Below are 16,143 nucleotides of genomic sequence, written 5' to 3'. Positions count from 1 at the left end.
CCCTCCCTGGTGGCGCAGCGGGTTAAAGCACAGCACTGAGAAGCTAAAGCCACTTCCGCATGAGTTCGATTCCCGCCTGCCCCGGAGGTGACCACATGGTGTGGCAGACCTCTCCTGACCTGCTCGCTGCTCCCCTCAGCAGTGTACTTCGTCGATCTGCCTGTTCTGCTCCCCACTCTGTCTCTGGTGAAGCCTCTCACCGCCCCTGAGCCTCTAGCCTGTACCCCGGTTCTGTATGTACAAATAAATAAATCTTTTAAAAAAAAAAAAGTATATACAAATAAAGAACTTAAATATAAAAAAATGAAAAAGTGGCAGCCTTGATAATCCTATAGTCTTTAAATAAGTGAAAACAGTAGTTAAAACCGTCTCACAAAAAAATATATAAGGAAGAGCCACATGGATCAAAAAAGGCAGGATCAAAAATGAAAGAGGAACTTTACAGATGCAATTATGCTAATTTAAAGAGCCCAAAAGACTCGTCTTCTACAATTCCATTGATATAAAATTCTGGAAAATGCAAAACTGCATCAATTAGCATGCTAGTGTTTAATTGTGGCCTCCACAAGCACATTGCCAAGCCTGGTGTTGGTTCTGAGTAGTCAGACTCCCAGTAGCAGCCACCCTTGGCTGAGCACTGGCTCAGTACCAGGCACTGTTCTAAATGCGTTTTTGTTACTGATGTAATCACTGTATCACAGGATTAGAGACTATTGTTTTACTAATTACCTTTTGGTGTGTTTCCTGTGTACTTAGTTTATTGGCGCTATAAATTTTATCCCCCGTATGATTTATTAAGGACAAAAACATTTGTTTTTTGCTACTTAAATGTTGCTTAGCAGGGTTGAGCTTATGATGATAAAGTTAAGATAGTCTAATTTATGCCTAGATCAGTGTCTGGCATAGCATCTGATCCAAGTTCATTTGGTGGTTGAATAGAGACATTAATCATCTTCCTAAGAAACAGTTCCAAAGTCCAAGGACCAAACTGGGGCCCTGTCGGAGGTTGTCTGTGTAACTACAGAAATACAAAAATAGAGAAGGAAAGCTGGGACAATGAAGAGGTGTCACGTCAGTTAGAAATTTACCCTCATGTCTGATGTCGGTTGGCCTGACATGGCTGCAGAGGAGAATAAAGATTAAGACAGGATTTGAAAAATGAATAAGGTTATTACAGGGTACCCCAATGTGTATTGGGTTGCCTGTCTGTGGGGTTTTCACCCACGTGCTTATGATTCAATCATATTATGGACACACTCAAAAAGGTTAAATAATGGATTTATTTATAAGGAGAAAGGTAAAGGAATAACCCAGGGAAAGAGGGAGAGAAACACAGGTTAACTAGGATGTCCTACCAGTTCTGCTGACTTGGACTCCACCGGCACGCTGAAAACCGATTGAGAGCCAAAATGATCAGCTGCGAACCACCAGGTCTCCCCCAGAGCCCACATGTCTGGTTTTAATCCCAACCTGGCTGCTCAGCTCCGCCTTCACGTCCCAGTGTGCTTCTCCTTGGTACTGATGGGATTTGGAGTTCCAGCATCTGGAGTGGGGGCGGAGTCCATAAAACCTGTACCTGTTACAAGGTCAGTTGCTATACAGACAAAACCCTGTCCCAGACCCTTGATGACCAGGTGGGTTGGGAGTATACTTGGTCACCAGGTCTTCTGTGCTGGTCACTCCCTGTTGAGGTCTCTCCTGCTGACCTGCCCCAGTCTCCCAGGGCCAGATCCCACATCTGTACTCAGGCCACACATTTCCATCCTTTGGTTTGTCACTTCCTGCTCTCCTATTGGTTTGCCAGTCTGTCCTCCCTAAACATTCCACAGGTTCCATGAAAGGAGGTACATCCTAGGAGCTCAGTTAATTACTGTTGAATGAGTGAGCACAGATGCCAGACGAGGCCCCTCCCGGACAGCTCCTCTCATTCCCCACATCTCACATCCTGTAGGAATGAATTTTCTTAGAAACTTGCGAAGGAAGCTGGGATTAAAGCAGCAAGGAGCCAAAAACTGGGGGGCTGGCCATGGCTCTGCTGCACCTCCCTGCCCCACCTCTGCCCAACGGCAGTCATTCTCTCACATGTTCTTTCTACCATTCCATCTCTGCCTCCTCATTCCTGGCTGCTACTCAGTCCTCACCATCTGGGCACAGTGCCCCCCACCTCTGCTCCCTTATGCATATTTTTCTAGTGAATAAAAAAGGACAACTACCAAGGTTATGCCGATACAACTGAGCATGGGTGGCTCCAGACTGAGAGTTGCAATGGCAGCAGTCGGAACACATGATAGACATCCCTCTGGTCACTCCATGGAGCAGCTTTCTCGCTCTCATTTTGTACACCCACTGGAAACAGTCATACCTGGGCTAAGTCGCATGCCCAGGGATACGCAGAAGAATTGGATTTGAGTGGAACCATGGCTTCCGCTGCTCTGCGGTTCAGAATGAAGTGTGCTTCCACGGAGATGGTGCTCTTCTGTTGGTTCCTTTGTCTCTGATGGCGGCAATGTCCCTACAAGTCTGTTGTGTGTATATTATTGATTGTATAATGTGAGCCCTGTGAGAGGCTGGGAGAGCATCACAGTGCTGTTTCCTCACATATAAAACAAAAACAGTAAGACCATGTTCTCCTTGGGCCATGTGGGGACAGTGAATGTAGGTGTGTCTTGTCTGGGCTTCGTCCTTTATGGGCATGATGGTCCTAGCACCCTCCTTACTATTCCCCAGTGTTCCTCTCTCAGACGTGGACTGTTGACCTCTAAAACCCTCACCTGATGAAACCTCCTCTCCCCATATTGTTTTTATTGTGCCTGCATCTTTTCATTCACAGGTTAGGGCCTTTGAGCTGTGGAGAATCTCACTTGGACAGAAGTGCAATCATTCTTACTACTCAGATCACACTTTGAGAACCCATCCCTTGCTTCGCAGTGAAGTAGCCACTCAGTCAATCTGCGTATCCTGTTTTAATTCTCAACCCTGCTTGGATTGCCCATTGCCTGAATCTAGCTCATTAATAAGTGAGCTGCATGAGAGAGAGTCCTGGTCTACCTGCTTCTCTGTTGTACGGTCAATGTTTGAGACACTCCCTTAGAAAGCAGACATTCTGTAAAATGTGTGGGATTATATAAAGTATTAATATATTCAAAGGACCTAGCACAGTGATTGGTCCATAACTGAGGCTGTATAAGAGATAGCTAATAGCATTACTACTCACCTGTAAAATATATCTACATCACAGAATAATGAAATGAATTATGAATCTTGAAAATGTGACATGGGCAGAAATAGCAGAAGATCAAGGTCCATTCACCATTACAAAAGAAAAATCACATGACAATTGATAGCCAGTATTTGGTTATACAGATTCTTTGGTAATGTGTAATTAAAAGTCTGTGAAAGAATTTCAGTGTCTTTTTACTGGTGATTTTAAACTGGCATGTTTAAACTTCTTTTTCTTTCTTCCTTCACCCACCATTTGTGACAGTTCCTGCAGGAAGACCAACATTTTCACAGAACCAGAGAGAAAGAAGTTGCATGGGCCTTCAGGATATCCTTTAACAATGGGGTAATTGAGCTGCTTCTTGTTTCAGATGTCCACACAGAAGCTGTGCAGGCAGCGCTTGCTAAACACAAAGAGAGGAAGATGGCAGTGCCCATGCCTTCCAAACGCAGGTCCTTGGTTGTACAGACTTCGATGGATGCCTACACACCCCCAGGTGAGAGCAGGCCCCCGGTCTCCCCCATCAAGTGACAAGTGTCCCTTAGCGTGAGTCTATTATAATCAAGCACTTTATAGCTTTCAAATAATGGAGCTTTCATTCAGATTTTGTGACCCAGAAGTCCAGAAACAGTCTGTATACTCCAAATTGATCTTGGAAGGAAACATTAACATTATTACATATATGTGTATAAATATGTATTTTCAGTTAGACCCAGGATAATAACTTTTAATAGTCTTAATAACCTTAAGTTATTAAGTTAATAATAGTCTTAATAACTTTTTTTCATGTAATTCTTCATCCGACAAAACAGAAGCTTGTACCACCACAGTTCTAATTGAAGTTGGACTTTCCCTCTGTGTAAACTTAGGTATAATAGTCTTGTGTCTTTAAAATGTAGATATGTTGTAATGTTATACACAAAAGAGTTAAAAAACATAGGAAGTTACCTAAATTTGAGGTCACCAAACTTTTGCTTTGAAATGCAGGTATTCTGGTCTCTGTGTGATATCAGGTGTCTGTCACAGCTACTTCTATTATGCAGAAATTGCTCCAGGGATATGTCACTGAACAGGCTTGGCTGTGTGCCAATAAGATTTTATTTACAAAATTAGCCCTGGGTCCCATTTGGTACATTCTCCTGCACATTTTCCTGCAGCCCCAAGTCTAATGTTTGAAGGAGGTATCTAATCCTATTTCTGATACATGATACTGCTTTTATTTAATCTTCACTTCTATATAGCTAAGTTCTCTACTTCCTTCTGAACAAGTAATTATAATCTGTATTCACAATCTTCAAAACAAAGTAAAACACAAAGTTAAATTATCTGATATCAATAAGAAACAGGAACTACTGAAGCCTAATTCACTTGATGTTTTTCCTGTGACTTTGGTTTCAATACAACTCATGTTGATGCAGCTACTTTCTCTTCTCTGCAGACCTAACTTACTTTCCACACCACTTCTAATATTACTAACAGCCATATTTTGTTCATAGGAGAAACTTAAGATGCAATAGGAATAGTTTAATGCATATAACACTTTCTAGAGTATTTTGAAGTTTTGTTCTGAGGTTGGAAGTGGTGAGGGCAATGGAAGTGCACACTTCAACTTAGAGGTGTCAGCTATATGTGGGATGTTCCTTTAACAGTGAGAGCTAGTGCAGAGGTTAAAGTCTCAGCACCATCTAGCTGAGTTCCATTCCTGCCCTGGAGGTGACCCACATGGCGCAGCAGACCTCTCCTGTCTCACCCACAGTTCCCCTCAGCAGTGTATTTCAGTAGATCTGTCTGCTTTGTTCCCCACTGTGTTTCTGGTGAATCCTCTCACACCCTGCACCTCTGGCCTGTAGATCAGTTATTGTATGCATAAATAAATAAGTCTATAAAATATTAAAATGAAATTCCTGAATTTTATAAGACAGAACTTAAATAATGAATATCTTTGTATGTTTCTTTGTAGATAATCCAACAAAGGTTCTTCATCTCTAGAATATAATATTCTAGTAAGAAAGAGAGTAGTTTTTTGTTTTTTGATTTTTTTTTGCTTTCTTATTCTTTTTCCTTATTTATACTGAGCCAGAAAACATGATGGGAACTGTTAAAAGTTACCAAAATTAATATGTTTAATCCTATTCAAGTTGTGGTTCTAATTTGCTACACTTTATGATGTGATGAAAACTTCAGTTTAATGTATTATATATTAAGCAGAATCACAAACCTACTTAAAGCATTTTTGACCAAACCTTTAGAACTATGCAGCATTCAAAGAGATAGACACTTTCCTGGGCTCCTTTTGCAAACCATTTTGAGTTTAAAATGAAACAAACAATATGATTATTTGTGTATGTGCCTTTTCACATGTTTTACATTTTAGAAATGTCATTGTAGCATACATGATGAGGCCAAAACTTCTGAAGTACAAATGTCTTTGCAAAATACAAAAGATGGAAAATTTTATATTGTCTATAGTTTACCACAATAAAAAAGATTTAAAGTCTTAAATCCAGTTACATAAAATGTGTGGATTTCATGTGTGTGTTTATGTGTATATAATCCTGTCTATAGTTTTTAAAGGGCAGGGAATTTGTCAGGCTCCTAATATTATTGTTGCTTTTCTACCATGTTTCTAACAAAGAATTTCAAGACAGCATGGTCATTTACAATAATAATTAAATAATAGTGTAAGTATTTTTACCATTCATTGGTATTTGGTATGTTTTTAAAAGATCCCATATCTTGATCTAAGACTGTCATTACTGACATCCTCCTTAAATATCCCAGAACGCTCATGTTAGTTTTTCCTTTTTGGCATCTCATTTAGGCAGGTTCCTAAATGTTATTCTTTCACTGGAGATTAACAAGCCACCAATAACTCATTCTTCAGTTATTGAAACAGTATTGAAAGATACATATTTGTAATGAAAAAAATGAATATGCTTTTTCTGAACCCAAAATATATTAATGTAAGCATTTTCACCAAAAAGTAAATCAACTAAACAATGAAAGTACATAGGACATGAGTGATGCACAAACATTTAGTTTGGTCATCAGTAACGTGGTGGGGTTTTGTTGTCTTCCCCATGGGAGAAGGCCCAGGGTTGATGGTGTGTGTTTGCTGGAGAAGACTGTGGGGAGGAGGAGCGAGGGGGTGCTGGTTGGGTGGGGGGCAGGAAGAGCAGTGTCTCATGGTGGTGCTTTCCTTCTGCACCATTTTCACCAGAGATTGATGTCTCAACCTTCAGGAAGGCCCTTGTTTATCTTGCATTCACAATGAATTTAAAAATAAATTAGGGCCCAGAAAAACATCTAAGGACTATATAAAGGCTGCAGACAATCATGCTCTGAAACACATTTCAACATTTTTTAGAAAATGCTGCCCTTGGCCTTCTCAAATGGCATATTCACACAAACTTTTTTTTTCTTCACAAGCTGTTGAGTGGAGGAAAATGGTGAGTATGTCTTAGTCCAAGATTGTAATGTCAAAGTAAACTTTCTGTAGTATATTTATTTAAGATACTTGAAAAATTCTTTTGCCAAACTGCAGATGTGTAACTTTTTCAAAGCTGTTCAAAATAGAAGTCATAGGAGGGTCAGCATGTGGGGCAGAGGGTCCTCGGAGAGCAATGAGATGGTTGTGCGGCTTGGCTGTGATGCACAGTGAGTCCCCTCTCTCTTCACCCAGATACCTCCTCTGGTTCAGAAGATGAAGGCTCAGTGCAGGGGGACTCCCAGGGTACCCCCACCTCCAGCCAGGGCAGCATCAACATGGAACACTGGATCAGCCAGGCCATCCACGGTTCCACGACCTCCACCACCTCCTCCTCCTCCACCCAGAGTGGGGGCAGCGGCGCCGCCCACAGGCTGGCGGATGTCATGGCCCAGACGCACATAGGTGAGTACTTGTGGAAAGTGGGGTTTTACTATTCCAGACCATTCCATTACGCCGGAATTTCAGGAGCTTTCTGCTAAAAGGATGTATTCTTGATTTTCAGGGAAACTTGTTTACATGTTTTCTTCTCATGCTGAAATATGCTCCTAAATGAAATATTAATACTGCTGACAAATAAGATGGGGGGTGGTTAAAGTGGGTTTACCATTACTTTGGAAATCATTTTAAGGAATCTATTGGACTTTAATCACTATTTCTTTTCATTGTTCTCTGCCATAAGCATTTAGATTTCTTGAGTGGTTCATGTTATTTTTATATGTAGGTTCTAAAATGAGTGAAAGTCTCCATGTTAAAAAAAAAAGCATGAAGTTTGGAAGTATTACTTGGCAATGTTGAAAATAATATAAAAAAGATTAAGTTAGAATTACTAAAGAAAAAGTGTGTTGGGTAAGCAGAGTGAATAAGTGTGGGTGAATAAGTTGACACTTTTCTGCCTCCTCTTAAGCCTGTTATTCATGCCAGGAAATGAGTCCCCATTGGGGTGTTGCACCTCCATATCTATTCTGATCCACCTTCAGCCATTCAAGTAACTGTGAGGAGTAGGGGCTCGCTTGGCCCAAAGACTCCTCACTGTACTAAGGTGACAACCAGGGGCAAGACAGGGACACAGCCTCCTGGCCACACCAGACCTCATATTTGAAAAGCCCAAATGTAGAAAATATATACATGAATGAATTATAGACTCCGCAAACATTTCACACTCCCACAGTGCCTGTTCTTAGATCATTAACTATTTGACAGTCAAAGGAATGTTTCATACTGTTATCTTAGGACTCAGCACAACTGACTCAGTGAAGTTAAAAGCACCAGCTTTTCAGCATCAGAAACAACACCATGGTCAGCTGGCAGGACTGGGTTAGGAGAGCTGTGTCCAGTGTGAGTGAAAGGGGAAAATAGAAAAATTCTACAAAATTTCTTAATACTCAACTGCAGGTGACATTAAATTTTCACTCAGTACCTTTTCAGTGACATGTACTTTAGTTAATGTGTATTGATAACTTCTATTGAAATCAGTATAAGTTAAAAATTAAACAGTAATGTATGACCATTAATGTTTTTAGATAATAAAGCTCCTTGTATGTTTTGGAACCTGAAATAGTGGGTGAGGTTCTGTCAGCAAACTTTATATGGCACCAGAGTGGGAGGGTGGGACTTGGGATTCCCCCACCACTGCCATTCTCCTCAGCCTAGCAAATGGGTATATTCTGATAGAATTCATTTTTAAGAAAGGACTAGCAACTTACCAGGAGAAACACATAATGTGGAACAAATTAAGCAGCACTTGGACCTCCCTTTGTGATTTTACACTTAGAATACTGGAGGAAATTACAGCATGGAGAATTAAATTTATCCAGACTATAAAAATTTGCATTGCTCATTTACATCAAGTCTCAATGTAACCTAAATATAGCTTTTGAGAGTGTGACATTTCAGTAATTTTTAATTTGGCAAAAAGATAAATTCCTAGATTATCTGGGAATTGTGGGGAAAACTTTTAAAGAAACCAGTGGCAAAATAATGACACCTTAATGAAAATAGGAGAAAAAAAATTGCATTTTATTCCTATAGCAAAGCAAAAGAGGTGAAAGTCAGAAAAGGCAGACCTTTCTGTTAAGATCATCAAAAGCCTGCAAAAAAGAAAAGAGTGTGAATGTGTGTTTTAGGGAATTGAGGATAAAATAAACCACTGGTTGTGTTGCTAATCCAATGGGCAAGGTACTTGGGTAGAATCTACAGAAACCTCATTAGCCCATGGGTAGAGGAAAGCCCCTAAAAGCTGGAAGCATCTGTCTCGCATGAAGTGGCTGTTGGACTTTGGCATTGTTGAAGCAAGAGCTCAAGTATTGTGGGTGCTCACTATGGCAGCCAGAGGCGGTCCCTTGCACGTGGCCCACTGTGAGGCCACCTCGGCACAGTTCTCTCCAAAGAGTGGCTGCTTTTTCTATGCTTCTTGTGTGCTGTCTTATCTGCATGTTGCACTGTTATTTTCACCATTAAGACACTTGTACTGAACTTCCAGTTCCCCTTTCTGAGGATGCCAGGGATTGGGTGCACTTTTGCCAAGCAAGAAGATAAGAAACTCTCTCTCCCCATTTTGGTGTCACTTTGCCCCTCAGGTCGCATGGACGAAAGGTCACTTTCTCAGAGACCACCCTCCAAATGGTATCTAGAATGATTCTCGAGGGGTACCAGAAAATGTGTATTGCTAGTAAATTAGGTCTTAATGTTCTCAACACAAAGAAGAAATGATAATTATGTGATGGGGATGAAGGTGTCTGCAAAAAAATTGTCATGTTAACACATTTGTACATTTAAATTTGTACACAGTAACATATTCATTATATCTCAATAAAAATAAATTTTCAAAAGGAACCTCTGTACCTAACATTCCTAAATGAAAAGAATCTCTGAAATAGAAAAGTATATCTCTGAAATACTTTAGCAGAATCAAAAGTTAGGAGCATGACTTAGAATAGGAGCATGACTTAGAATAAGCAGTGGGATACTTTTAAACTTTAGATGCTTTGCTGTTAAAAAAAAAAAAGCATTGACAGTAAAATACTAAAGGAATTATTTAGCTACATGGAAATTAACAAATTGAACAGAAGCTATTAACTTCTAGACTAGCAAACAAGATCAAAGCAAAATACATAACATTATTGTACATCTGGAATGAAATTTTGTATATTCAGAAATTTAAAGAACCCCTGTACTCTCTTATTTTGTAGCTATAAAAATAATTGATCAGCTCTCTATCATTGTTCACCCACACCATCACATGTGGGTTCCTCCAGTGTGTGTTGTGGTACATTTTCATTAACTAGATGTTTATAGAAGTAATTGCCATTCCTGAAGTGTTTTAGAACTCATTGACATTAATGCCACTTTTGGTGTGTGCTCTCTGAGCAAGCAATTTCTCATTGGATTTCTTGCATCATCCTGCTAAGAAGTTAGGAAGTCACAAAGCAGTCAGATGTGCCACTTAAGTGTTATACAATTCCCTTGAAACCTGGCAATTGTACATTTGAGTCTAGGATCCAATTTTTAGGGAATTTATTCAGAAGCCTTGAATAGCTGTTGTGATAAATTATAAATTACTCTATTTACATATGATCATCCAAAGTATTAGATAATTCTTTTGTAATCTATTGACACTTTAAACACATTTACAAATAATATATCAAATACATATCAAGGAGGGTGATCTTAGCAAAGTCTGACACATGGGGCCAGGATCTCTTGCAATTCCCCCTCCTGGCTAGGTTGCCCACGCAGCTAGAATTTCACAGTCCTTCAGTAGAGGTTTCAGGTGATCCTGTAAAGGAGAACAGAGTATGTATCTCAGGCTATTTCTGGTCTCTGGTGCAACTGTTTAGCTCTGCTGTCTAATACAAAAGCAACCTTAGATGTGCATACATAAGTGGCATGTCTGTGTGCCAATAAATCTTTATTTATAAAACAGCTAGCGTGACCAACCCCATGTTTTAGTGTTTTAAGTTATGCAGTTGAAAAGGCAAATAGAAAACAAAAATAAGATTTTGTATTAGATAACAGAGGCAGAGTTGAGATTCTTCTATTAGGTACTTACTTCTTACAGCTTATTTGAGTAATACAGTACTGAAAGAGACCTGGGCTTGAGAGATGGGCCTCTTATCAGCTGACATGACTGGGAATTTTTAGTCAAGTCCTAATGCTGGCTTCTAATCCTGCATCATCATGTGTAGTTGGTAATGAAACAGGTCTGCAGAAATGCATTCATTGAAATTGTGTGAACGTCACCACAAATCTGCCTACAGTCTCTCTACATTCACACCAGCCTCGTCTACTCCCACAGTTTTAACGGCTGCCTGCTTTCTATGACTCACAGGTTGCATTTTCCATCCAGACACCCTTCCCTAAGTCACATTTCAAGATGCCTCTCACATTGGCTTCACCCTATACCCCGAGATTGGCTTGTCTGCTGGGGCCCTCCTTCCTTGGTGCTAGCTCTGTACATCAGCCCTCCCCATTTATTTCCCACCTACTGTCAGTGTCTGCTACTGGGATCCAGCCTTCCTGTGTGTTTTGTTTTCTTCCTTTCAGCCTTCTCCCTCCCACCTAAACTGATGCCCTGTCAGTGTAGTTAAATTCCAGGTCTGTTCCTATCTCTCCCAAAAGATACCTTGACTCTTTCATTCTCAAAATTGATTTTATTTGTTTTTTTTTTTTTAAAGATTTATTTATTTGTACATACAGAACTGGGGTACAGGCCAGAGGCTCAGGGGCGGCGAGAGGCTTCACCAGAGACAGAGTGGGGAACAGAACAGGCAGATCGACGAAGTACACTGCTGAGGGGAGCAGCGGGCGGGTCAGGAGAGGTCTGCCACGCCATGTGGTCACCTCCAGGGCAGGCGGGAATCGAACTCATGTGGAAGGAAGCGGTTTTAGATTCTCAGTGCTGTGCTTTAACCCGCTGCGCCACCAGGGAGGGCCTTATTTGTTTATTTTATACTTGAAATAAAAGTACTGCTCTTTGGATGCAGAAGTCTGCTCCCCCTTCATCTAGCACATACTCTGTCCTACAGGAAAGCCCCATTGGCCTGCTTTCGCACACCTTAGTACATGCAAGAGAAATGTTCACAGATTGTTTCTGAGTGTGCTTGAAAGGGGAGGCCCACACTACACTCAGAAGACATGGCAGAGAGAACCTGGGGCCTGAGAGCAGCACCTGCTGGTGTGGTCAATGCAGGTGTCAGCAGGTCGGGGCTGCTTTCTTTTTCTGCAGATGAGAAGACTGGGGTGCAGAGGAGCCAATTGGCTGCCCCAGAGCACCCAGCTGCAGAGCGGCAGGGTCCCCACTCCCTGCCGTACCTCTGTGTCTGTTCCAGCCTGGCCCTGCTCCTTACAGACAGCGCTCTTCTCTGTACAAGGGTACAATTAGATTTTGCATAAACAACAAAGATGTCAGCATCCTTGTCACAGCCCCACAGACTCTGTAGTCTATGTGGGGTTTGTGATAATTAGAGCTTTCGTCACACATCTAGAAATCAAGAAGTGCTTATTCAAAGTTAAAGATTCCTGTTCTGAAAATAGAACAAATCTTACTTCTTAAGATTTGTCTGACAGTCTACCACAGTTTATGGAATTTTTAGGGCATACTATAGGAGGAAGATAGTTCCAAACCTGAGAAGCTATAAAATCTGCTCATGTCAACCTTGACTCTTAGAATTGTGGCTGGGAGAAATGTTTGGATAAGGAGCCAACAAACACTTTTCTAATCATCTCTTAATTTAGCCTGTAGATAATTTGCCTGTGACTTTGAAAAGCAAGTGTGAATCCCCATTATCAGTATTACTCACACACTCAGGAAAGATTCATCTGCATCAGAAGACAGGTAAATGGAGTACACTGCTCAGTCCCTGAGTGATATTCAAATAAGAAGCTCAATCCTCACTTATATCGTCATGTATCATTTATGGTTGAGACACCAATTGCAACTTCCCTGTGAGGTGCTTTTTACCTATAAAAAGTAGATTTGCCCTTTTTCTTCTCTTCATCCAGAAGTTACTTGGGAACTGTAAAATAATTAAGATGATTAAAAGTGGGATCAGCCACCCCTTAGGGTTCCCCATCATAAATAGAGTTAAAGGTGGCTTCCTTTCAGCTGCTGCTAGAATCAGAAGCATTTACTCTCATTGTCAAGTGTTTATTAATTTATTTGTCCTCTGAACTACTCAAACGCTTGCTGAGCACAAATGATGTAGGAGCGCGGCAGGCAAGTCCAGCATCTGAGCGGCACACTGAGCAGCCCTCTGCGTGGGCAGGTGACTAAGAAGGTGTTAGACCAAGGAAGCAGGGAGCCCAGTGGTGCCCCGACATGGTCATGACCTGAAACATCTGTCTGAGCAGGGGTGGTGTTGGCAGGAGTAACAAACTAAAACCCAGAGTGGGATTTTAGAGGTGAGATGGGACCCCCAATACTCACGGCTGAAATAGTTCACAGATACTGTATTGTAGATGCTGGATACACATCCTTCTGCTTCTTCCTGTATCCATCCTGATTCCATATTTTTTTCAGGAACCCTGACAGCTGAGAGTAAAATGATTTGGAGTAGAGAGAAGATAAGCCCCTACCCCAGGGGATAATAACTGTAGTTATCTCAGTAACTCTGGAGTGGCTGGAAGGATTACCCCCATTTTTCTTTGATTCTAAAAGTACTAGGAAATTGATTTAGAGAGCAGCTGACAATCTTGCTTAGAAGCTGCACCACTCTCCACTGAGGACTCCTGGTCTTTAGAGTGCCTACGCATGTGTGACTTCCCAGACCCCCTGCTGGAGCTGGTGAACTTTTTTGGATCTTTGAACCTCCACTTCCATTTGACTCATCTTTCCCTTCAACAAATATTTCTTCAGCATCTGTTGCATGCAGAATCCTCAAAAGAAAGATAACTTATTAAATACTCAGAGTCCTGATCTCCAGAAAAATAAAGTAGGGTGCAGCACATCACTCCAGTGGCAGAACTTTCTCTGGCTTCCTAACAGAAGCTGGCTGCTGGGTTTATGATCCTGCAGTGAAGCCATATGGATGAGTAAGGGAGGGGGAGGGGCACATACATAAATTTGGAAAGTACTTTGAAGTCACCCAGCTGTCACCATTCCTATTTTTTCATCACCAGCTGTATTGGAATCATTATTTTTTCCAACTTCAAAGTGGGAGTGCCACAGCGTTCTGCTTCCACCACGAGCGCTGACTGGCTCTCACCAGTGATGACTTAACCAGTCCACCAAGTGAGGTTGCAATGCAAGCTACTCACTTCTTAAGCTGCTTTGTTTTTAAAGGGCTTATTTGGAAATTTGCTCAGCATGCTTTAGCATCTATTGTATTTTCTTTTGAATTAAGAGGTCCCAGTGAGTGTACTGCTTAGCTGTGGAGAATGAGGTAATTTTGAAACCTGAAATAAAATCTATTTGTCAAAAGCACAGAAGGGGTTGATGCAGATGGTATGTGCAGCATCTTAAACATTGAAGGGACGGCTTCAGTGATTCTGCTCTTCCCTCTTGACCTTCACCTTTGTTTCTAAAGAGTCTGACCTGTCCGCCTCCCTCTCATGGACACTCCTGGGCTTAAAGCAAAGAAGTTATCCTTAAGACTGGCTTAAGAGGATGGCAATCATAACAATGCACCATGACAAAAGTCTGTCACCCCCACCCTAGAGGCTGGAGAGATGCAGGTGTCAGCTGGGCTCTCTCCTGAGGATTCTGTCCTTGGTGTATGGACAGACATCTTCTCCCCATGTCTTCCCATGGGCTTCCTCTGTGTCTCTAATCTCTTCTGAGGTTAGCAGTCACTTAGAATTAGGGCCTAATGACCTCCTTTTAACTCAGTCATCTTAAAGACCCCATCTCCAGTATAGTCACATTTGGAAGTTCTAGCAGCCAAGACGTCAGTATATGAGTTTTGTGGGGACACAGCACAACTCATAACAGGAAGATAAGTGGAGGACTCAACTCTGCTGAATGGTTTGTGCTTAGGGTGCTGATGCAACTCATTACACTTAGGCTTAGATCTCTGCCTAAGCTTAGACCCTCAGCTGTGGCTGCTTGCTGCCCAGGCTCTACCCAGCACACAGGATCTGGGCTCTTCGCCCTCAGCCAGGGTCATGTGTGGGAAACAACAGTGCCTGAGTGCTTGTGTCTACTTCTCTCCTTCACACCCTCCATAACCTGACAAGGTGAGCACTGTTGTTGTCACCTGTGTTCAGAAAGTAAACTGCAGCACAGAAGCTAATTGCTAGTCCCAGAGAATAGCTGTGAGCAGGGCCAGGGACCATCTCAAACCAACAGCCTGGTATCCCCGGCCCCTTGCACATCCCCACACATCTGCTGGGTCAGTGTGCCTGGATCAAGTGTATGAGGTGCATTGGGATATTTAGCCACCCTAGATGCTACATTTGAAACTTACCTAAGAATACAAATTGACCCTTCCCTAGCAGCACCCTCTTTTCTGTTGTATGCCCTGGTGTATACAAGCTCACTTCTACATCCAGTCCATCTTCACTGTTGGCAGATTCCATACTTTCAAATCCACCTACTTGCTACCAAATATTTTTAAATCTCAAGTCACTACTCAAATGAGTACTGTAGTCATGGGCAGAGTGGCTAAATTTTTAGTCTCTGGCATATGTTTCCAGCTGAGGCCAAATAAGGTGAATCTGCTTTCTTGTTGAGCTCAGACTGTAAGTAGTCTCCTACACACAATCTGTCTGGTGCTCCATCATTCCCCATCCTTACGATTTTCACTGGTGATCTTACTGTTTCTAGTGGCCCCATGTGTGGTGCTGATGTGGACAGCACCCAGTGCCTGCTCCCTCCCATAGCCCAAGTGACATGCTTCTGTCACATGGAACTGCAAGAGGGCAGGGACTTCACAGTATGCAGGAAGATAAGTGAGTCAAAATCAATAGTGTGATATCCATTATTAGAACATACAAAATGCCATTCATAATCTCACTTTGCATATTCTTCTTCATGTCCATTTTTAATAAATTCAAATTGTACTTTCCCCACTTAACCATTTAAGCACTTAATTTTGCCACTGGTGACTGTTGCCCACCTCACTATGTATGACACACATCAGGGAGTAAGGTGTCTTTTGAAGGACTGTTCGTATTACTCATGTCAAAACAAATTATAAAATAGCTAATAGTTCTTGAATGCTCAAGAAATGTCCTAAGAATGCTATGTATGATAAATCACTTAATCTGTCCAACTAGTTAATGGCCATTGCCATTACTAGCTGATGGATGAGAAAACAGGTAAAGAAAGGGTAAAACATTCCCAAGATCTTGATCAGTTTGCTGAACTGGGATTCACACCCCAGGCTTTCTGCCTCCAAAGCTTGAGCTCTTCTCTGTTTGGATAATGACAGACCAAGAAAGAATGTTCCTAAAGAATAAACATGTAGCTATCTCTTTTTTCCTTTGACTACTTGAA

General features: G+C 41.5%; 1 protein-coding gene across 6 annotated transcripts in view; it reads left to right on the top strand.

Moving 5' to 3' along the window:
* The window catches only part of DIP2C (DIP2 disco-interacting protein 2 homolog C (Drosophila)), a 133,926-nt gene that overhangs the window by 12,696 nt on the left and 105,087 nt on the right, over positions 1-16,143 (top strand). For all 6 annotated transcript variants that reach the window (XM_004691203.2, XM_012731324.1, XM_012731325.1 and 3 more), the window contains 2 exons: positions 3,591-3,716; positions 6,903-7,112. In XM_004691203.2, the coding sequence (XP_004691260.1) occupies positions 3,644-3,716; positions 6,903-7,112 (283 nt within the window). In that variant the 5' untranslated portion in view covers positions 3,591-3,643. The remainder of the gene's footprint in view (positions 1-3,590; positions 3,717-6,902; positions 7,113-16,143) is intronic.

This window comes from Condylura cristata, unplaced genomic scaffold (assembly GCF_000260355.1).
Source record: "Condylura cristata isolate star-nosed mole 26May11 unplaced genomic scaffold, ConCri1.0 scaffold00030, whole genome shotgun sequence".
In the NCBI taxonomy this organism is placed as follows: Eukaryota; Metazoa; Chordata; class Mammalia; order Eulipotyphla; family Talpidae; genus Condylura; species Condylura cristata.
The sequence above is the reverse complement of the archived record's forward strand: the minus strand, read 5'-3'. Positions and strand labels throughout refer to the sequence as shown.